Source organism: Pararge aegeria, chromosome 17 (genome assembly GCF_905163445.1).
Source record: "Pararge aegeria chromosome 17, ilParAegt1.1, whole genome shotgun sequence".
In the NCBI taxonomy this organism is placed as follows: Eukaryota; Metazoa; Arthropoda; class Insecta; order Lepidoptera; family Nymphalidae; genus Pararge; species Pararge aegeria.
Genome location: NC_053196.1, coordinates 11,103,479 through 11,127,993, shown reverse-complemented (window position 1 = coordinate 11,127,993; position 24,515 = coordinate 11,103,479). Strand labels below are relative to the sequence as shown.

Sequence of the window (24,515 nt, the reverse complement as noted above, 5' to 3'; positions counted from 1 at the left end):
CATTTATTGTCTTTTACTTACTTAAGATAATTTATCTGTCCAAATAAAACCTAGTAGTGCCTATTTGTAAATTTTATTAATATCGTAAGTGCCGAATTATTTCTTGTTAGATATTTTATATTTCTTAGTTTAGATAAAATGAATACTCGAAACTGCAGAACCGGCGGATTTTCAAACCTTAATGATAACATTTTACTTTAAAACATACTTATTCAAACAATTAGGTATATAATAGAATAAGAACTACTAAAATGAGTTAAGTTGAAAAGTATTCCTTTTGAAGTAAGTATAAAATAATATTCTAATAAGAGTATAGTAAATTAAATTAATGAAAACTGCCGATAAAATCGACGCTCTTTGAAATATAATCTCTATCATTATTCATTATTAAACGTAACTATTTTAAACCGCAGGAACACGTGTTAAATTATAAAATAAAACCCGAATCAAACTGTTCAAAGCTAATGCAGCATCATCAATCGTAATAATTAACGTTAAACTCTTATCAGTCCATAAAAAGCGCATCTCGCTTCGGTGCGGAAGATTTATTCAATGTAAGACGTAAAATAAAATGTATACGGAAATAGAAGCGCATCCGAGGGCCCTGAACCCACCTGCTTTGCTCTACACATTAGCATTCTGAAATAGAAAATGGACTAAATAAGAATGACAGTTTTATTTACACGCCGCGACAGTGTGTTCATGTTCACATTTACGAGTAGTTTAGCCTTAAAGCACTCGTCCTTAACAATTCTATTTAAGTCAAAATGTTTTTTCCATAAGAAGAAAGGATTTTGTAAGAAAATGGGCAAAATATGCCATGACTCTAATGTCTTAGCTTATTTACTTTGACAGAAAATGATTTTACTTTCAACTAACTTCAAAACAGGAGGATATTATCAAAAAAATATATGGGTACAGGCGAACATTTCTATGTTCCCCTTTTCCTATATATTTTTTTGATTCATTGTTCACCGATCATCCGTCAATTAAGGAACGAGTTTGTATACTCTCAGGGAGTCCCATTGTCGACAGTCATCCCACTCGACAGCTAGTATAATGAGCATTGCATATAAGCGGTCCAGGACCGTGGATTTTGGAACTCTCTACGAAAGTCTACCTATGGATCCAGCAGTGGTCTTCGATCGGTTAAGATGACGATGATGATAATGACGAATAAAGATGATCCAAACAGATTGTAAGTGAAAAACCATTGACCATAAACAGACCAACACTTGAGCGACACAATACAACAGGGCATGCAAGAAACACGTCCAAAGTGCCGAGGCGTAAATTCATGTGCCTGTATTTAGGTGCACCACGTCCTTTAGCCCGCACCAGAGCAATGCTTTTTGAAGGCAGAAATAAGAAACGCGGAAGTGTCACAAAAAAGCTCCACTGATGGTTAAAACTACAGTTATTTTAACTGCTATATGCATGGTTAGAATGTTGAAATAAATCATTAGTTCTTAACTACCTACTCAGGAGTACAATTCCCATTACCTATTCTGTGATTAAGCCTAGTAGAGCCTCCTACTTAGTAAATTAACATTCCGAGGAATAAAATGTAGGCTTCTGAACTGAATACATTTATTACGACTGAAGTACTCAGAACATTACGTGTACCAACTACTAAGTATGAATTGAAGAAAGATGAAGACTGATATGGGTATAATGACATGTTATGAATATGTACTTACAAGATCAAAGGAATGGATGTCGTTAGAACTATTGCTGCTTGTTAGGTAGTGTAGGTATATGAGTGACAATTTATATAATCATCATCATCATCATCATATCAACCGATTACCGGCCCATTACAGGGCACGGGTCTCCCTAATATCTAAATCACCAAATTCAATGATAAGCGATAATTTTTCATGAATGTTTTCATATGCTGTACATCTTTTACGCAATTTAGATCCCAGATTGTCAAGAATGACATTAAAATTATTAACCCTACACTGGTCTCGACCTGACAGCTGCACATCTCCATCTCGTGTTTCATCAGCATGTAATTTTCTCTTTCTTTGTCTGGAAACTGTTGTTTTATAATATTGAATTTTTGAAATTTTTATAATATACAAAATTTTAATGTGATACATAATACTCGAATTATATTTCTTGAAAGATAAAATGTTTTTATTGAAAGAATTAGTTAATTATAAATTGTATAGATTTTTTTTTCCAAATTTTGCCGCTCTAGAAAATACACGACTATAAAACCACCACGTCCTCCCACAAAGAGAAGGAGTTAAGGCCGTGGACTACCACGCTGGCCCAGTGTGGATTGGTGGATCTATAAAATACTAATTAATAAACGAAATGATAATACTCAATTTAACACGCGATAGATTATCGTCTGGAATGGCATATGCTACTTTTTATCACGGAAAAAAGTTTGGCAAAAAGATCTGCCGTCCTATGAACAATAAGTTCTCTATACAAAATGCCATTCTTAACCTGTCGCCCTGACCCCCAGCCGTCTGGTCTCCCCTGCCGGGGTGCAATCCTCCGCCCGGTGCAAATATGGATTTATGTAATGTATATTTAAGTGTGTTAATCTCTATGTATCTAAGTATATTCATGTTGTTTTGGCTCACTATTTATCTTGTACACGGACGTGAGAGTAAATTTCGATAATATTATAATAATTGAGTTGAGTCGACAGTTATTGTTCTCATCGTCGTTTAAGTCAATGGTCTTCTCTCGAAAAGCTTCGACCAACATCTTAAGAAGCTTTCGCTTGGTTGTTGGATCAAGGTTCGGATACAGAAGGCAGTAGTCCTTGAAACGGCGCGTATTGTGAGGAGGTTCCTCACCGCCGGTTGCTTGGGCATTCAAAAGCCCCGCAAGCGGAGGGTGGTTTTTTTTTTCTTATAAGTTTTTAATAGTGTTTTTTTTTGTTTTTGTAAGAATTAAAAAAAAATGTAAATCAATAAATGATAGAGAGACTCTTTATTGCACCAAATAAAAATAAAAAAAACAATACAGGAAACAAAAACTTATGAACTAATATAGGGCGTAAGGGCGGCCTTATCACTGTTAGTGATCTCTTCCTGGCAACTTCCAATGGTAGGTATAACAAAGATGACTGGTAGTTGCTGCACAGGTGAAAAAAAAAGAAAAGAAAACCGATTTATTAATTTTAAAACGTACAATGAACTTACATAATATTACATACACTATAATTGACACCCTAAATACACAAAATTTATATATATGTTACAACAAACATACGAAAACAGAACTTAAACAAGCTTAAATATATGGACAGATTTGGATTGCCGAATATCCCTATAAATATATACTAATATCACAAGTTAGTGATAGTACCTGGGACCAACAGCACCGCCAATAACCTGACTTCGGGGAACAACTGAGAATGCTTTACAGTTTTAACCAAACCCAGGATTCGAGCCCAGGACCTTGTGATTCGAAGTTAAACATGTTAACCATTATACCAACGAGGTAGGCGGCAGCTAACCTGCGGCCGGCGAGATCAATGTAGGTATAATTAAACTGGATCACAGCACGTGCGGCCTAATATGTCTATATTTGTGCGGATAAGTCTGGTTAATGTTTGAACATAATCTCCTGTACGCCCACACAGACTTTATCACCTCACTGCTTTTAATGACACAATTAAATTTATATACATAAAACATGAGGATAGTATGGCCTAGTTGTGGCCTAATACTGAGTTCTGGACTGAAAACTGAAAAGGAATAAAAATCTTTTGCCCAATACGGTAATTGAAACCAGAACTTCCACGGTTCTAAAATCCTTCTTCCTTCACCAAAGGATTCCAAATTTCTCGGTGCAAAATTTAAACAGATAAAGTATAGTGATCAAGATAGGTAACAAAAAGAATAAAAAATATGTTTTTGTTTACAATATTTTTTTCAAAATTTTATATTTAAATTATGTTGCAGGCAAGCAGTGTAGGATTAACGGTATCGATTACCAACATTAATTTATAAGTTGGAAGCATTTTGTTCGCGAACTTGTAACTCCTTGGCTGTGATAAATTGTTAGAAAATTCGTCGGTATATCGAAATATCGAGTTGTGGAGTAGCTTGACTCGGACCACCATACTTTTTCAAACGTAAGAATATTTACAGTTCTGTGTAAGTGGGGTAATCATAGCTTTTATCGCCCCCAATTAATTAATTATTGATTATTTATTAAAAAAGTATCTTACTCACTATCAATACTTTGTAGACAATGTAAGTGGAAGGATTTGGCACTGGCTAGTTACCACCTTACCGACAGCCAAGTGCCGCCAAGCGATTAGGCGATCCGGTATGATGTCGCGTAGAAAACCATACATAAGGGGTATGGTATAATATTACTGTCATACCGGGGGGTATGACAGTAATATTATCGGGTGACTGGTTAGCCCGGTACCATCTTTGACTGCATCATCTATTATCACCAGGTGTGATTGCAGTCTAGGGCTTATTAGTAGCCTAACATATCATTAGCGGCGAAAATGGACCATTTTAACTAATAGTAAAAAAAATATCATAGCTATTCACCTATAAATATCAAATATAATAGTGGGACCCGTAACACTTAATATATCCTTCGGCAACCATAATTATAACTTAGCATTATAGAAGTTTAGTGGAAATTGTCCATGAGAACCCCTAAATTGGATGTTTTACCCTATGTAAATATAATTTACCTGAAATTCTTTCCACACAATGCGTAGCATACAAATAAATAATCAACGGCAATAGGTACTTAGGTAGGTAGCTACTCGGCAGGTCTCCGAGTGGATTTGGGTCACGCTGCATGTATAGTAAATAGTAATCTGTGTCAGTTTACAGTCACAATACAATAGTAATTACACGTACTAGTGTTGTTAACACCTAACTCTATCTATATTGTATGAGACTTTCTTTTTAGGCGAATGCCAAAAGCCAGAGTTTTGATTACAAAGTTGAAAGTGAATGTTTATTTGACGATCTAAATCAATATTTTTGTCTTATACGAAGCGATTATTATTTGTTTGAGTCTATTTCTAAGGGCCTCACAAATGAACGTGGCAGAACCGCGGAGTTTTCAGAATTATGCAGTGTTTTTCACGCTAGAGAGCTAGATTGCTTATCTATTCGGACACTATGCCGCGTTTATTTACCTTAGGGTTAGTTGCCTGAACATTTTATGATAAAAGTCTACTGTCAGCGGCCAGACTCCATGTGAAATGTAGAAATAGTATATGATAGTAATAATTTAAAAAAATTGTTAACAAAACCGTTTGATACGTTTGAGAAATTATAAAATATAGTTACTATATGGTGCCAATTTTATTGTTCCAAATCTGTAAGAGTAGAGCTCTTACAGATTTGGAACAATAAAATTGGCACTGAACTGAACTTTATTGATACGTCTGAAAGGGATGTTAGTCTTTTTCTGCCACTCTATTATACTACGCATAATAGACGTCAGTGTTTTCAACAGAATGTCTCCTGTCACCCAGCTATATTAATTTAAGTAAATAGTACTTTGTGAACAATAGAAAAGCAGGATAGTTATTTTGATAGAAAACAAAATACAATAAATACAATAGAAAAGGTAATTAATAAGAGTAGACCACTACACAACTGGGTATTTAAAATAAAGAAATATACTTAAATAAAAGTATAGTTAGCCTATTAGTAGCCTAACTGGACTCCTTTAATCAGGAAATCTTTGAATCCGGAAAAAATCTGAAAAGGGCGTAAACTAAACTAAACTAAGCCTTGAGTATGAGACATTGTGATGTAAATCACTTTGTAGGAGTTTTTTTACTACTACTTTGTATATTGGAATTTACCTGAAATGCTTAGGTACGCATTATCATGGACATAAATAAATTGAAAAATATAAACTCCTTGAATTTATTTATGAAGCATGTCCCATTTAAATTGTATGAGACATGAACGGACGGGCGGAAATATAGACAACGGAGATTCTTAGCGGATAACAGCACTCACACACAGCAGATAAGCAATCGTAAACAGAATACTGGGAACGATTTAGCCATTTACCTACATAACATACGGAAGTCAATTTAGTTTTTTCAATAATTCTTATTGCATTTTCATCGTAATGGAGCTTGCGATTCGATTCGGCCACGTAATGGATTCAAGTATTAGCCGTTGATCTGTGGTAATCCGTTCATTACACTAAATGTGTCCGAGGCTATTCACGCGTAGTGGCATGCATATAGTTTTTGATCGGGGCATCAAAAACAACCACGTAGGTTAGTAAACTTCAAGCTTTTTGTAAACTGTTGGTAAAACTTGGACACCTAGACCTGGTGGTTTTACATTGGGTTCAAAGGCCTATCGGGATGGTGTCGCCAGGTAAAGGCAAATGGATCTTGAAACTATCTGCGGCATATCCAAAAGCCATGTCAAACTTAGGCTCAAAATTATTGTTAGTAACCACCCAAAGCATTAATCAAGTCCCAAGAAGACAGCCTCGGGTGTGTTAGCGATGAGTTAGCGTTCAAATTCAAAATGTATTGAAGTTATACTTCTTTTGGCGCGATTTAGAAAAATGATGAGAGTAAATTTTTACGATGGGCACGCACACCGACATTTGAACTCTACATCGTAAAGTTAGTTCTAGGTGGCATAACTGGTGACATAAATCGACAAACTTGGCCTGGTAGTTAATTTTTTTGTTATCACCATCTCACAGTAAATTAATATTAAGCTATGAAGTTAGAGCAATTTATGGGTGTGAAAACAGTAAATTAATATTAAGCTATGAAGTTAGAGCAATTCATGGGTGTGAATTTTAACTTCTTTAAATTTATCCCTTAATGACTATAATTATTATCAACTACCGTATTTTATGTAAGCTGTTTTACACACGTAATATTAACGTATAAACAAGGGGGCGGGAAATGATATAAATGGATTTCCGCTCGCGGAAATATTCGATATACAAAACACGTATGAAAGAAAATTTACATATTACATAATATGTTAATTGATTACTAACTTTTGATCCCTTATAGGAGAAACCTCACGGTCAGTGGTACCTACTAAGGTTCCACTCTTTACCCGGTTTAGGACCTCTGCACGGCTAGCATGGGCAGCAGTCAATTATATCTCCGGGAAAGGATAAAAATGTATCTTCTCCCACAGCTTTATCAACTCTCAAAGCATTGGCGCACAAGTGGAAGTAATATCCAAAAAATTTGGAAAATCCAAAAGTGCACGCCTAATAATCTCATTTTTTTCACAATAAAATTGATTTTTTTTTAACTGAAACTTTCAATGCTCATTACAATTTATTTTTTTCATATTAATTATTATTCATTTTTTGTAAACAAGACACGGGAATGTCATAATGATTGCACATTGAAAGTTACAATTAATATTAGCTACAATAATTACATGGAAATTTAACGACAGTGAATTGAACGCTCATATTAACTAAGAAATTATGTCGTGTGTTACTTTAGATAATTAAAAAAAAAATATTCCGATCATTTTTTCGACCAATTTTGATGCCACATACACCCGTCCATACACGGACGTCCAGAAAAGATTATGTTTAATGTTATTATTTACTATGTTAAACAAAAAAATTGTCATTGAAATTTTTTTTATGTGCCTGACAAATTATTTGACTTGATATTAGTGTACTTAAATTAACCTGTAAGTGTAATATAAATAACAAAAAATCAATTTTAGTTTCGAGAAAACTGCTTTTTTTGAAATGTCGAGAGTAGAGCACAACCTCAACGCTTCGCTTATGAGGCGTGCAATAATATGTGTAATAATAAACGGGGTTTAACTTCTCCTATTCCATGTTCCCGTGCTTCAGAATGTGGATCCGATCATTATATCCCTTGTGAGGGAATATAATCGGGAGATTTAATTTTTGTCTACGAGCAGGAGACAAAAATTAAATCTAAATCTTGCTCTGCAGAAGTAGAAAAGCTAAACATTTTTCATTTTCATTATTTTATACAAATTCTACTGGGCTTCGAAGATCGAACGCGGTATTTGTTATTGCCTTTATGATAAATTAATTATCATGTTCACATAATACGTTTATTGTTTACGCAATATTCTTTCTCATAAAAGCTTGAATGAAAGTTCCCGAGCGCTTGTACATTTTAAACTTTATAATTTGAAGTATTTCGGACATCGTCGCAACTTGCTTCTGAGACGTTGAAGAATTCCAGACGGCTCGTCTTATAGGCACGTCCATAATGTTTATACAATTGAGAAATTTCGGCGACTTTCTCTCTTGATTAATAGCTTATTGTTTCATGTCGGCTTTTGATTTACCAACATTACCGTCACACTTTGTCATCGTAGTTGCCTATAAATAACCATCACGTTTTTTAACGATAAAGTAGGTTCTATGGAAATCTCTAATGTTATAGTACTTTACTTTTAAAATGGGTAGCTTAGTGGTTCAGACTTCGGCTCCCTTTCGCGGGGACCGAGTTCGAAGCGACGACTCCCCTAACTTTTCAGAACGTTGTTTATAAGCAAATCCATATGACTCCTTTTTCTTTCTCTCTCTGGGCTTGTCTCCGTACTTAGTCGGCCGGAACTTTCCGTTGTACGTAGTGCCATTGGTACATCTGGGTCACTCCAGCCAGCCAAGCTCACTCTAGAAGCTTAGCAGGTCGCCAAGTGATTCAGGGAGTGATGCTGGGGAGCCAAGGTATGCTGCGCGTTGCTCTGCTACTCCTCTACATTGGAGCAGTACGTGAGTCGGTGTTTCATCTGCCTCCATGCATGCTCTCCACAGAGGACTGTCGGTTATTCCTAAAAGGAAAAGGGTTTTTTGTAAAGTTGGCAATGCCCTGTTATCATGCTTACTACAGTCCTTAGTTTGTTCCGACTTAGTTTTAGCAGTTTGGTTGTTAGTCGTGTGTTAAGGTTTGGAAAGGCCTCCTTTGTATGTTTACCCTCATTTTCGTTAATCCATAGCTCTGAGTGTGAGGATTGCATCTGTTTATGTAGCCATGTTTTATATTCACTGAAAGGTATTGATATGACCGGTTCCGGTCCTACCACTTTTAGTGATGTAGCCAGCCGCGCTAGTTCGTCGGCTACGTTCCTATATGACTTGCTTTAACTGTAAACGTAAAAAATGGAGGAAATCTGCATGCTTGAGTGTTCTTTATAATGTTCTCAAAGGCGTGTGAAGTCTATTAATCCGCACTTGACCAGCCGCGTCAGCGTTGTTGTCTGCGCCCTTTAATGGGTCGTTAATGGATTGGCAATGATTATGATGCTCATAGTTTATCTACGCTTTACCCGTGGCTTGGTCTACGTGTAACATACTACTTACCAATGTTTAAAATGCAAAAGTTACAAATACCATCTTTCACGAAGCTACTTTTGTAACTATTTTAGCAAAAACTCGCAATCTTAATATGTTTATGTTTGGTTTGGCTATGATGGGCAGGTGCATAAAAGTACTGTCTACTCTAAATTTTTATAGAACTCCTAAAAGTTTTTTTTTTAATTTTATGTCATCGGCCAACTTCGTACCCAGGTCAAAAATTCTGAGCACCTAACCTAAGTTACTGCTATCCAAAGGTTCATCAAAATCTAGTCTACGATTTAAGAATTTAGAGAAAATGACAGTTGCGGTGATAGCCCAGTGGGTGGACTTCAACTTCACTTTCGGCGGGCCGAGTTCCAATCCCAGCAAGCACCTCACTTTTTTAAGTAATGTGCGTTTTAAGCAATTAAAATATCACTTGCTTCAACGGTGAAGGAAAATATCGTGAGGAAACCATCATGCCTGAGAGTTCTGCATACTGTTCACAAAGGTGTGTGGAGTCCACCAATCCGCAATGGGCTAGCGTGGTGGATTACGGCTTTAACCCATCCTCATTGTGGGAAGGGACCCGTGCTCTGTAGTGGGCCAGTAATGGGTTGATGTAATGATGATGACAGTTGCGTTCCAGATCAATCTCATACCCATTTTTACCGCCGCTGAAGAAGTAGCCTTTATCAATCCCCGACCTCTTCAACTGCAAAAAATCACTTTGATGACGAAAATAGACGCGTTGCTCAGTTACGTGCAAAGAAAAAATAAAGGCAAACCAGCCAACACACTTTCGTATTAACTATGGATAGAAGATAGATTCGTTGATATTTTTTAAGTAGTATTTAAGTAGATTATGTGATAGAGCTTGTCCGAACAATTACTACCATGCTTATTTCTGCCGCCAAGGAGCCGTGCTGTGTTCCATTTGGAAGAGCATGGTTGCCGGTGTTACTACAGGCACATTACCCTCTCAGTGTCAGGTTGATGGGCACAGGACGGCACGTTGCAGGACGTGCTTCTCGGATGCCCTGCAAAATGTTGCTCTGTTTATAAGCCAGGGTTTTGCACTTACTATCAGGTCAAGAAACCAAAAGATTGTGTTTAAAATACTACCTACTTAAGTATGAGATGTTGGTTTTTACTATGTAGTAAAAATGAAAGCTTTATCAAATATGTGTTTCTCTTGTGCCATAAACGGTAAGTACGGTACCAAATAGTTCAGCCACTTTCTATGCCATAACATCTATTCATTATTTAGACGACTACTGTTTTCCTATTGTTGTATTTAGCTTTTGTAATAATATAGATTGTAGAAGGAATAAAAAAACAATAAAGATGTTTTTAAATATGGCAACTATCAACGCTATAAGTATTAAAGGACCTGAATAGTTAAATGGAGCACCAAATATAGAAGGGACTTTTGACAGGTAGCCTTTGTACAAGATTCGCTCGCTCGCAATCGGAGTGTCTTTATCGTATATCAAACTCGATAGCGTCAAAGTAAAATGGACCTTTTGTCACTCTCTTCTCTCTTAAGAGTCACAAATCCACTACTTCTGATTGTTGTTCACGAAAATTCCGTCAAAAGAATTGTAGGCAAGTTTGAGCTTTGAAACAATTGTGTTATGATCTTTTCTACTCCGATGATCAAGTATTTCTATACTAGAAAACGACAAAATTGCGAACGGGCAAATTTTGTACTAAGGTCGCAGATATTTTAACAAACAATTTATTTTGCAGTTCAACAACAAATTTTAAATAAATTGGCATGCATCGAACACGAAGAATGCGGTCCCTGTTTGTCGGCTGCCTCGCATTGCCGATGGTGTGCCGACCCGTACTACAGCTCCAGTGTGCCACGGTGCAACGATGATGAGACGTAAGTTTGCTGTGAAAAGCTTCGTGTCGCGCGAGAATCATTAGCTATATGTTTTTATAATATAGATTTAGTTTTCACTTTTAACGGCAGTCCCCAAAGAGTGCCCGCATGATTTTTTTTGAAGTAAAATTTCTTTAGGCGCGACTAGGGAGTAACTCTGATTCTGACGGAAATAACGCTTACGTCAGACGTCGATGAATTTTCCGCTATTTAAAAATCATATTTGGATTGGTCGTAAGTATATGTCATATACTCTACGCTTCTTGACTTTGCCATTATTTTCAAACGGATCAATTGTGAATAGCAAAGTGAATAAATATTCAACAGTTTAAAAACAAAAAAAAATTGCATCGTTTTTTGAAAATCTCTAAATATACTTGTTTATTTATTACTTTTGATAGAAGTGATATTAATGAATCTAAAATAGAATATAAAATTAAATGGCGGAGTCCCAGGAACATTTTACTGTTTCATCAATAAATAATAATAAAAGTTCTACTTCAATCGCGCTAATGGTTACACGCACACACTGTTTTTTTTCTATATCGATAGACGGAACGATGGGTGGACGTAACTCTCGACTACTGCTAGCCGAGAGTAATGTCTACACATCATTCATACTGGTTAGCCGATTGCGAGAATTTTTTGCATATATGATAGAATTCATATGCTCAAGAATTTTTTTGAACTAAAGCCGCTCCAATACAAGGAAGAAATTTCGGTCGGAATCCCTTAAGATTGATTCTTGGCAAAACCACATAACATACATCCTTGCTTTCATACTCATTTTCACACACCGTTATAAATGCGGAAGTGTGTCTGTGTGTTTGTTAGCTTTGTTCGGCTCAATCACTGCACAGATCTTGATGAAATAAGGCACAGAGATTGATTATTTTTATTGGAGACGGATACTTTCATCAAACGGTTCCCACAAATGTCATTATAATAGTGTAGGTACCGGCAAAACGGTACCGGTAAAACGATCTGGAAAACTGACATTTCCCGCGGGATTTTATAAAACTGAAAAATGAAACGCTGATGAGGTCGTGGGCAACGGCTACTTAATATAATATAAAAGGTATCTACATTACATATTTCGGGCATAAATAAAATTAAAGTAATATTTTTTTACAACTTTTCCTTTGTTCTTAATTATTACAGGAAAAATTTAATTCCTAATCTTTATGCCAATTATCCATATTTTTTGCTAATTTGTTATCCTCGTTTTTATATTGCTACACTAAAAAAATATTATTAAGAATGTCGATAAATATCGAAAATTACTGGGTATTAGGAGCAATAGGTACTCGTACGTCCATGATTTTTGATAACCTTAACTTTATAAGCTTCCTCTTAGGACAAAATATAAAACTATTAGATACTGTAATATCTATGTTCCACAGCTGAGCATTGATCTCTCATAAGAAATAGGGAAAGAAAGTCTGCACTCCCCACACAGATAAATAGTTATAGACTATAAGAATAAATAACTATTTGAAGATCTATCAAATAAAAAGTTAAATACGTTCTTGGATCGACTCGAGTAATACCTAAAAATAAAACAATGGTTTATGATGAATTCTAATAGCATACAATTTAGTTTAAATTACCGCAGTCATCGTGGATATGTATTGTTCCCCTTCACGACTAACGTTCATACTTGTAGCTTAGTACAAGATATGTTCGCATGTAATCGAGTCGTTCTCGAGTATGGAAATACTTGAACATTGAACTAAATTCTTATTTGTATTAGGTTATAGTTCAAATTTGCATTCCTTTTATTAGCTCGAGTTTTGACAGGACGTTTGTAAATCAAAAATGAGTCGTTCAGTATTTGCGACTCTAAGGGCAGTCAAATTAAGTCCATTTTAATTTGTCGGTAAAGAGTTTGATATGCGATAACGACTCGTCGATTGCGAGAGAGCAAATCTTGTACTAAGGTTACTGATTCATGCCCACACAAGCGATCAAGACGTCTCTGAATGTGATTGATTATGAACTGAATACGACAGGCGGTATACTTTTCAATTCGATTTTGTTTTTCCAATCTTATGCTACGATGTATCGCACGTGTATGTTAATATTACATTATTGATCGACAGCCCATACGGATTTTGTAATGTAATTTTTTTTTCAATGTTATATCTTCTTTCCCATTGTGCAAGTATTCGCTATTACTTTATGTAGGCCCATCACAGGCACTTATGAAGCGTTCATACATACATATATGTTAACATAATTGTAAGGGGATGGTGATAACTTCGTTCGCCAACTTAAACCTAACGGTGAGATTTCCTCATGACGTTTTCCTTCACCGTTGAAACGATTGATAATTTTATTGCTCAAAACGCACATAACTTAGAAAGTAAGAGAAGCTTGCTGGGATTCGAACTCGGCCCCCAGAAAATAAAGTCGAGCTCCTACCCACTGGGCTATAACCAATCTTTATACTCCACACCAAACAAATTTTCTACAATACCCAGGTTCATTTCGAATCCAATTGACCAAGGACTCCGAAAGTTGGGTCGTCTGTACCTGAACCTAAACTCACTGAGACAGCAATTAATAAAAAATTATGTCTCAAATGAGTACAGCATCTTATCGTTTTCGAAATGTAAACATAAGTATTATGTATATTTATAGATATTAGTAAGTATGAGTAGAGTTATTTTACAATCCAGAAGGCTTTTTTATCCTTTTTGAGTTCACATAATGCGTCGAAACTCTGTTAAATTAAAAAGTTGATTTTGGAAAAGATCGAATCCCAGCACGCATCTCTTACTTTCTCAGTTATGTGCGTTTTAGTTAAATTATCACTCGTTTCAACGGTGAAGGAAAAAAATCATGAGGAAACCTGCCTGCGAGTTCTCCATAATAGTCTCAAAGATGTGTGGTGTTACCAATCCGCACTGGGCCAGCCTGTTGGACTGGAGCCTTAACCTCTTATCATTGTGGGTGGGCTAGTAATGGAAGTATAAGATCGAAGAAATTATAGATTGCACTTAACATATTCTATTCGGAGCAATAATTTTTATTGCATATCTTGGAATTCTGTAAAGTAACGCCTGCTTCTGTCCAACGATAAAAAAGTAAATTACTAACTAGTATTTTTGAGTAATTACTTACCGTTTTCACAGGTTAGTCGCAGGTGGGTGTGCTCAAAACATGATTCAGCGTCCGTATAAGGCGATATGGCACGTCGTTGAGAATCACACTCTTCAAGATATCGCGCCTGACAGCCACGAGGCAGTTGTGCAAATACAGCCGCAGAAAATTAGGCTATCGTTAAAACCGCGTAAGTACACTAATTATCTTTTGGTGACCTACCTGGCGCAGCGGTGTGGTTTTAAGTAAGATGTCTCTGGTTCGATTACCGGCAGGGGCAATTTGGGAGGGTATAATTTCTGAATTTTCTCTGGTCTGGTCTGGTGGGAGGCTTCTGCCATGGCTAGTTACCATCCTATCGACAAAGACGATCGCTAAGCGATCTAGCGTTTTGGTACGATGTCGCGTAGAAACCGATCTGCTATACTCCTAATCTGTTTAGCCCGCTACCATTTTAGAATGCATCATCAGTGAGAATGCAGTCAAGTGCTAACTTGTAAAGGAATAAAAAAAATTACAATACGAGTAGGTACCTATCTTAGATAATAGACAATAATTTATTTACTAGCACGTAGGTATAACGCAAAATGTAGGTAACTCGTAAAAACGTATATTAAGGATATCGAAGAGGTATAATAACACCAAGTATCCATACTAAAAATGTGCGGAAGAGATTGTTTGTTTTTTAGTTTGTTTGTCTGTTTGTCGACTATGTTAGGTTCAAGAGTTGATTCGATGTTGATGAAATATGGCACGTATTTACAGTGAATCCTGGAGATGGACATAACATACATTTTACAATGCAAAAAACAAAACGGCGAATAACAATTTTTTTTCACAACTCCTTCAATATGGGTATCAAATGGGGTTGACTAGTAGAATAATGTTCACTCCATTAAGTCGGGGTTTTATACATTTTTTTAAATTAATATACTTACATAGGCATCGCTAAACGCCCTACGACTTCAGTATAATGATGGTTTCAGAATGCTGTTGGGCTTACCCCGTTATTGTAGTGCATTAGAAATGTTCGCGAGGGCTCATAATGATGACTTTTTTGCCATCAGAAGAAAACGAATAGCATCCTTGATGAAAAGAATTGGGTAAGAAGTAACGGCATTCTGAAAGCATTAATAAATCGATACGACTCTTCGATTTACAACTGTATATTAAACTCCTACGTAGGGCTGCGTGGACGCAGAAATTTTAATTTGTAACTTTTTATGATTTAGTTTAGTTTTTAATTATTGTTATGTTATAGTGTAGATGGGTCATAGTTACTATAAATAAATAAATAAAATTAATATGAGTATTTCTTGCATGTTATTTTTTACAGGTGAGTCGAAGATCATCAAGTTTTCCTACAGACCTGCGAAAAATTACCCTTTGGATTTGTATTACTTGATGGACCTTACCTGGTCTATGAAGGATGATAAAGAAACGTTGGTGTCTCTAAGAGACGATCTTCCGTCCCTGCTGAAGAATCTTACCGATAATTTTAGGTAAAGTTTTCGTTTTTCTTTTAAGCTTTCCTAATTTAAGGTTGCCTGGCAGAGATAAGGCACAATAGGCCTATCCTACTTCGTAGGTAGGTACTTGAAGTGTCTGTTATTTTTTTGTTCGAAGCGGTGATAGGCCAGGGCCGAGTTCGAATCCCAGCATCTCTAACTCTTCTAAGTTATGCGCATTTAAAGTTATAATAATATAATCTTTATTAAACAAAACATAAGTAATTATAAACAAAAAGTCGATATAAACAGTCGACTAACTAGAAACGGACATAAATTAGTGATATCTGCATATCGTCTGAGAAAAGTACAGAAATCCTTTGTGGGGATGGGTGTATGCTTTTATAACATGATACCGAAGGTAATATTAGATCTACCTTTACCTAAGTTTAAACAATATATTAAAACACATTTAACAAATCGTGGTTACTACACGATTCAAGAATTCCTTAACGACAAGGCTGCTTGGAAGCAGGCCACTCCGCTATCATCTCTCACAAAACAGAAAAATTATAAAGATTTTTAAACTTTAAAATGATGTTGGAAAAGAGCAATCTGCTGAGTTTCTTGCCGGCTCTTCTCAGTGGAATCTGCAGAGTCACTACAAACAGACTGACTTGGCGTTTCAAAAGTGCTTATTAATTAGGCCTACTTGAAAGAAATGAATTTAGAATTTTTTGGAATTTTACATGTTCTAAAATTTTCTCTCACATGAGAGTATAAGCCTGTGACCAGCAGTGGGACGTATTAGTTGGCTATCAGTTAAGAAATTACAGAAAAGATAAAGGGGGGCTGAACTTACGATGTAATTCACGTTATTTACTCTACACCTTACTTATTCACTAAGCTAGTAGCGAATAAGATGTGGTATAAGTAACGACGTAGGCGCCCATGAAATAACAAAATACCTAGATCTCGCAAAAGCATTACCTACACGTTTTATTAACTAAATAATAAATAATGAACAAAATAAATATACTAAGATAATACACACATCGCCATCTAGCCCCAAAGTACGCGCAGCTTACTACGCGCGTACGCAGAATAATAGACATAAATATTTACAATATAAACATAAAAACTAAGACACTGAAAAACATTTATGCTCATTACACATATATTTTCCAGTTGTGGGAATCAAACCTCGGCCTTGGCTTCACAAAGCAGGGTCGTTGCTCACTGCGCCAATCGGCCGTCAAATTGTATAGAGTTCTGATTTTTTTCTGAATTCTGTAATAAATATAATAATTTTTCAGGTTAGGCTTTGGCAGTTTTGCGGATAAACCGGTAATGCCGTTCATAAGTGTGGATCCACGAAGACTTGCAAATCCTTGCGCCGTTGAAGAAGAGGCCTGCGAAGCCACATACAGCTATAAACATCATTTATCTCTGACAAATCAGGTGATTACAAATAATTAATGATGTTATTTTAAGGTAGCTACACAACTGAGGTCTGCAAGCTGACGTAACGTAGTCGCTGGCAGTATTCAGGGTCCAGCATTTTACAAAACGCAATATGTCACCTGCCGCGATTTGAAATACGAACAGGCAGTTTCGCTGTAACCGCGCGTAATGAAATTTTCATACATACAGCCAGAGAAAATTAAGGGATTATAAATTATCTAATTGACCCTGCTGGCTATCGAACCTGGGAACTCCACTCATAAGACCGCCACCACTGCACCAGGAAGGTCGTCAAAATTATCGTAGCTTAATAGTAGTAAATCTTTTTGTGATAGAGCTCGTCCGGGGAAGTAGATAATATCGCCATTTTTATTTCGGCCGCTAAGCAGCATTGTTGCTATGCTGTGTTCCGGCCTGAAGGGCGTGCTTGCCGGTGTAGTTACAGGCCTATGAGGCTTAACACCTACTTCTTAAACAGTGGCGTGCATAGAGGGTATGCACAGGGTATGCAGATGACATAAAATTATGTATTTTGAGGAATAGAAGCCTAATACTTTTCACAGTATAATTATTCCAAAAGTGCACGTCTCATAATCTTATGAGGCGTGCAATTTCCAACTAATTTATAACTCGTACTGGAGATTTTAATCATTTTATATAATCTGCATATCCTGTGCACCCCACTGGCCTTAAATTGATGGACACAAGGCGGCTGTTGCAGGACAGGCTTCTTGCATGCTCTGTGAAGTGTGCCTGTGTTTAAGGCGATGGGTTTCCATTTACTTGTTTAAAATTAAACTTAAACCATTCTCACTTTTATTTACAAACAAGTAAAACATTTGTGCGCTAAGCTGAAAAAAGCCACACCTTACAAATGAATGTCATGCTGTGCAGTAAACGTTTGGTATAAATGAATCTTCTATCAAACAGCTGACGTACACCATGCCTTTAGTATCCTGACCTAAATTATTGTATGTATTTTTTTGATATTGAGGATAAATTCGGATAGAAAAGTACTTATTCCTTGAAATTTATTGAAGACTCACAAACAAGGCCAGTCTAGTCTTCAATTCGTGTACATCTATTATTTATGGTATGTTAATAGATCTCAGAATACAGAACAAATATACCTATAAGTTTTATTATAGGTATAATGTATGAACTTTTATTTGTGAACTATACTTTGCTTTAGTATGTAGTTATTTGAACGTACGTTTTTAAAAGGAAAGCAGACTGCAGGCGGTGTATATACCGCCTGCAGTCTGCTTTCCTCGTGTTTGCCTTTTCCTTTTATATGAAAAACAACCTAACATGTCACAGGGATCGCTACTAAGAGATAAGACTGCCTTTTGTATTGTCTTTGTTTATCTATTGTTATTTTACTTGTAGACTCATTTAATCTTCTTAACTTCATGTCCTTTAGTAGGTTGCTTTGTAGAGATCGCTTTTAAGCGATAATGCCGCCTATTGTACCTTTACTTACTTTCAATTGTATTTTTTTTATTGCTCTGTATATTTGTGTAAAATAAAGTGTATTTGATTGATTGATTAATTTAGTATGTTTTATATTTCTAAGGTAAGTGAGTTTATAGAGAAAGTAAACCGTAGTTCAGTGTCAGCCAACCTGGACAACGCAGAGGCGCAGTTGGACGCATTAGTGCAAGCTATCACATGTGATAAGGAAGTGGGCTGGTCGCTGCACAGCCGGAAAATTGTCATACTGCTGTCGGATGGCTTGCTGCATACTGCGGGTGACGGGAAATTAGGTAAGCAATTTGAAATAAGTAAGATGAAGTATACCAACAAAAAAACAGCGAAGTAAAATGATCATTAATGTCGTTTTTAGTAAAGCTTTTTTTTTGTTCGATGAAGTATTACCGCTATTCTAATTTCTGCCCAAAAACATAATTGTTGCGAAGCTGTGCTTCGTTCTAAAAGGCGTGCTGTTGTCGGTATAATTGCGACACATGGGCTTAACATCTGTGCCTTAGATTGATGGACACAAGGCGATACGTTGCAAGAAGAGCAACTGCGTTCACTTCATACATGCAAAATCGCTGCCTACCCAACATAGTTCAAATTCAAATTTCTAAATTCATTTATTTCAAGTAGGCCTAATATAAGAACTTTTAAAACTTCAAGTCTGTCTGTTTGTAGTGACTCTACCACCGGTTCGGAAGGCAGATTCTACCGAGAAGAAGCCGGCAAGAAACTCAGCAGTTGCTCTTTTCCAACATCGACAATTTACATTTTACATATTAACATTCATTTTTCTATATTGTGAGAGATGAACGCGGATCTGGATGCTTCCAAGCAACCTTGTCGTTCCAGCAACTCATTTATGTGTAGGATTTCTCTATTTTACGCCATCTTTCTGCTTTCTGCTACCCTGGCGAAAAACTCTGTGTACGCCACTGAAGACGAATGCATTTTATGCCCTGTTTATAGCGATGGTTTTCCACAACTGGATGGTCAGGTGGGACATCTAGTTGGTCGGTCGATAGTTACTAAAAAAACAGTTATCAACTCATCACCGGCCGACTAAAGGGCAGGAGTCTCCTCTTAGAATGATAAGGGTTTAGGCCGTAGTTGACCACGCTAGAGAAATGTGGATTGGTAGACTTAACACGCCCTTGAGACCATAGAACACTATAGATAACTCTCAGGCATGCAGGTTCCCTAACATTGTTTCCATCCACAGTTCAAGCAGGTGATAATTTAATTGAGTGCCGAAGGGATCAAATTCGTGCCCCAAAAAGGAAGCCCTAACTAGGTAGTAGGCTAGCAGCGCTTCAAGGAATGAATATCATTACTAAGTTCAATCTGCCATCTCGAGATTATGGATTCGATGGATTTCTATTTGCGGGCATAAAATTTGATAATCATTTTGGCCGCGTCTTCAAATCCGCACAGTTCTTAAACATTGATGTGTATGATAAAAAAATATAATTTTGCAATATTTAGGTGCATTCCGATAAAATCAGCAATTAGCAACATTATCATTAATCATCTCGGTATTGTCTCAAAACAGGTGGCGCCTCAAAGAAAAACGACGAGGAATGCCATCTTGATAAAAACGGTTATTATTCTGAAGCCAGTACTTACGATTACCCGTCCATAGCGCAAGTGTACCGCCTCTTAGATAAGTATAAGGTAAATATAACATTGTTTGAGGTTACAGATTAACTTTGGTTTGCTACGCAGATACACTGATATCGTGAAAGTAAACTGAGCTTTGTTTATACTTGTTTTGTTACTTTAAACGGACACGTTCCCTTCTTTTGGATACAGATCTTAAGCGAATCTATTCATAACGTTGCCTTATTTGTATGAGAAAGCAAAAACAACGCATGCCTCTTAGTTTAGATAAATCTTAAAGTAGTAAAATTTTGTTTAAAACATAGAGAACTACCTATATGTTGCAATTTTTGCTGTTCGATAAAATGTGTTTTCATTAACTGACTTTCTTATATCAATATAATACTTTTTTTTACACTTTTATAATAATAATCATTATATATAAACGAAAAAACGTGTCTGTCATTAGTTACCGATTCACGTCTCGTCGTCTCTTTTTAAACTAAACAAGTTCATTAAAATTGGGACAAAGTTTTTTTGGACTTAGGTAGAAATTGATAATAGATGTAGCTTTCTTATTTTGTATACGTTAAATTATAAGAAAAGAAATGAAATTAACAATGATGCATGACGCAAAATCTCCAGCTCATCTATTTTTTGATGAAGTTCCATTTTATGTTTTTTAATATGTAGCCTTAAAAACCTTAAAGTATTTTAATTCAAATATTGTAGGCACCTGAATTACCTCTAGAGCTTAAATCGAAAATTGTATCCAGAAATAAGATGTGAATGAAACATGATCTACGGATTGATATTCTATATGCATCATGTCAAATTGTTTCAATGAGAGATAAATTTCAACCTTGATAGTGGCTACATTAATAATTTCGACCATTTAAACGACGTATCGATCTTTTTCCAGGTGAACGTAATTTTCGCGGTCACAGAAAACGTTAAAAGCCATTACGACAGGTTGCACGAACTGTTAAGCGACTTTACTTACGTCGCTAAACTTGAGAGTGACAGTTCGAACATACTAAAGCTAGTCAAGATGGGATATGAAGACATCGTGAGCGTTGTTGACTTCGAAGACGACACGAATGCCGGCCCTGTAAAGGTTAAATATTTAACCGATTGCGGAGTGAAAGGAGGTTCCATGGATGAAGCAACACGTTGCACTGGCGTTCAGTATGGCATGACGCTTAATTACGAAGCTCATGTCAGGTTGGATTCTTGTCCGGAGTACAAAAAGGTAATCGACTTTTTAGATAAGCTCACTTTGACATATCGAGAAATCGCCTACCAAACCGGTGGCAACTCTAGCCTCAGCACAAAATTTGCTTGCTCACAATTGAGCAGTCGTTTTCAAGCTTTAAATTCTGTATCATCAAAGAAAAATAGATCTAATCTGAATCGTTTTAGAGTCACAAATCCTGTACTTCACATTTTTGTTTTACAAACGTTCTGTCAAATGCCTGTGTTAAAGAATTGGAGCTTTAATGTAGTGCAAATAAAGATCCATTTTACACTGATGTTCAACTATTTCCACACTCGAAACGACTCCTCGATTGCTAGCAGTCCAATCTTGTACTAAGGTTACTGGAATTCTGATAGGTCGACAGAAAATCACTGATTCCATTGATAAAAATGTCTATTGATGTGCTAACGGTGAATGAAAGGTATTTGTATGCTTATGATACAACGAAAGGGTCAAAATAAAAGAACAGATTTCTATGTGGGCCAACACAGAATTAAACTGTGTACACGACTAATATTGTTATTTATATTGTATAATAATGGCATTGATTGTCCTGAACTGATTCACAGATTTGCGATCAGAACACTGCGCACAGACCCAACTCGGAAATAGACTTATTTCATAATAAATACATTGACTTTAGGCGTAAAATTATTGAGACACAATTGTACTATTTGACATTTCAAAATAAAATAAATACTTGACATCTTATTTTATCGAATATTTATTATTGTTAATAAGCTTAAACAAACTTTCATTTGGATGTGTTAATTTTTTTTTTAAATTTTATTGTAATTTCATTTTATTTTATGTTTTAACATTATAACGTTATTAATTAGTAGTATTTTTAGATAATGCAGTTATATTTAAAATACACGTTACACATACAATGTTACACGTTGTGAAAACCTGTAATAAGCTGAACATTAACTCTCACAACGTATAAACGTGGACATGAAAAATGTATTAGCTGTTAGTTTTCCTAAATAAATAAATAAACATTGAAGCATCAAAACCACTTGACTTCAGTATTGTTTCGTGTTAAACACCTTATTCCATTTGCCAGTTGACAGTAATTATTTTACCTTTAATGCTCTGAACCATACAACCATAAAATGTGCGGGGCGTTTTCACTTTTTTGAACACAATGCACGGTATGCAATAGTGAGGGTTTTGTATGTTCTTAATTCAATGTTGGCCAAGTATTATGGTTCAACCCGCTTTCATCATTTGCCTATTACAGAGCTGGACTAAATGCCTCTCTGAACGGGAGGGTTGGCCCATAACCACCACGCTGGGTAGGAAAGTTGGTGATCGCAGTAGATGGTAGTCTAGAAGTTGCACAGGGGACGATGCCCGTTCTCCGTTACATTCCCTTAGTATCAACTTGGTTTAGTATCGTAGGTATAACTTAAGATGAGACTGAGAAGCCACCTTCCTCGGCACGTCTTTTTTGGAAGGGTGGGTACTAGCCACAGCACAAGACCATACCAAGTCGGAGATGAGTGTGAGAGAAAAGAGAGTGCACCTGTGTTTGCACACACTTGTGCACTATAATATCTCCCTCGTAGTTAGATTTCCTCTCTGGAAATTGACCATAGTGGCCGAAATCGGTCAGGGAAACTGTGTGTGTGTGTATATTGGTGATTGAGGTAGTTAAAACCATGGCGCGTATTTATACTAATAGTTTTTAGGGTTCCGCAGGGTATGCCTGGACTCTATTTCTAAGACTCCGCTGTCTGTCCGTCTGTCTGTCTGTCACCAGGCTGTATCTCATGAGACGTTATAGTAAGACAGTTGAAATTTTCGAAAATGATGTATTATTATCTACTAAAAGCAGATTTAAAAAAAATTCAAGCCTTTTCATGTAAGGAAACTTTCGTGCGAGAGTTTGATTCGCACGCGGCCGGTTTTTTTTTTAACGAGTGCGCTGTTGTGAACCTCAACCTTTGGTGATAGATACAATTTTACTTTACAGTCTCGCCAAATCATCACGATATCTGAAAGTCAACTGGGTCAGGACTCGCTGACCTTGGAGGTGGAGATCCAGTGCGGATGCGAGTGTGAAGGAGACCTAAAGCAGGGTATGCTGCTAACGTGCCCGGCCAATTCGCACCTCGTTTGCGGTGTTTGCCAATGCAATAAGGGATGGTGAGATATCCTTTCTAATATTATAAATGCAGCAACCAAGCAATTTGGTTATGGCATAGAGTTAGTTGAAAGAACGGAGAGTGATATAAGCAACTTTACTAATATTATAAATGCGAGATTGTGTATGTTTGTGTGTTTGCCCTTCCTTTACGCCCTAATGCCCAACTAAGCAACCATGCAGCTTGATTTTTGGCATAAATTAGTTGAAAGAACGGAGAGTGATATAGGCTACTTTACTAATATTATAAATGCGTGAGTGTGTAATGTGTATGTTTGTTTGTTTGTCCTTCCTTCACGCCCTAATACAGTAACCAATCAACTTGATTTTTGGCATAGAGTTAGTTGGAAGAAGGTAGAGTGATATAGGCAACTTTACTAATATTATAAATGCGTGAGTGTGTAATGTGTATGTTTGTTTGTTTGTCCTTCCTTCACGCCCTAATACAGTAACCAATCAACTTGATTTTTGGCATAGAGTTAGTTGGAAGAAGGTAGAGTGATATAGGCTACTTTACTAATATTATAAATGCGTGAGTGTGTAATGTGTATGTTTGTTTTTTTTGTCCTTCCATCACGCCCTAATTAAGTAACAAATCAAATTGATTTTTGGCATAGAGTTAGTTGGAAGAAGGTAGAGTAACATAGGCTACTTTACTAATGTTATAACTTCGAAAGTGTGTTTCTTGGTATGTTTGTTTGTCCTTCCTTCACGCCGTAACTACGCCACCAATCAACTTGATTTTTGGCATAGAGTTAGTTGGAAGAAGGTAGAGTGATATAGGCAACTTTACTAATATTATAAATGCGTGAGTGTTTGTTTGTT

General features: G+C 36.4%; 1 protein-coding gene across 1 annotated transcript in view; it reads left to right on the top strand.

Moving 5' to 3' along the window:
* Positions 1-24,515, top strand: part of LOC120631115 (integrin beta-nu-like) — a 31,841-nt gene that overhangs the window by 455 nt on the left and 6,871 nt on the right. Inside the window, exons 2-9 of the mRNA XM_039900556.1 lie at positions 11,050-11,188; positions 14,326-14,483; positions 15,630-15,795; positions 17,058-17,202; positions 18,782-18,971; positions 20,237-20,358; positions 21,206-21,535; positions 23,520-23,692. Of these exons, the coding sequence (XP_039756490.1) occupies positions 11,050-11,188; positions 14,326-14,483; positions 15,630-15,795; positions 17,058-17,202; positions 18,782-18,971; positions 20,237-20,358; positions 21,206-21,535; positions 23,520-23,692 (1,423 nt within the window). The remainder of the gene's footprint in view (positions 1-11,049; positions 11,189-14,325; positions 14,484-15,629; positions 15,796-17,057; positions 17,203-18,781; positions 18,972-20,236; positions 20,359-21,205; positions 21,536-23,519; positions 23,693-24,515) is intronic.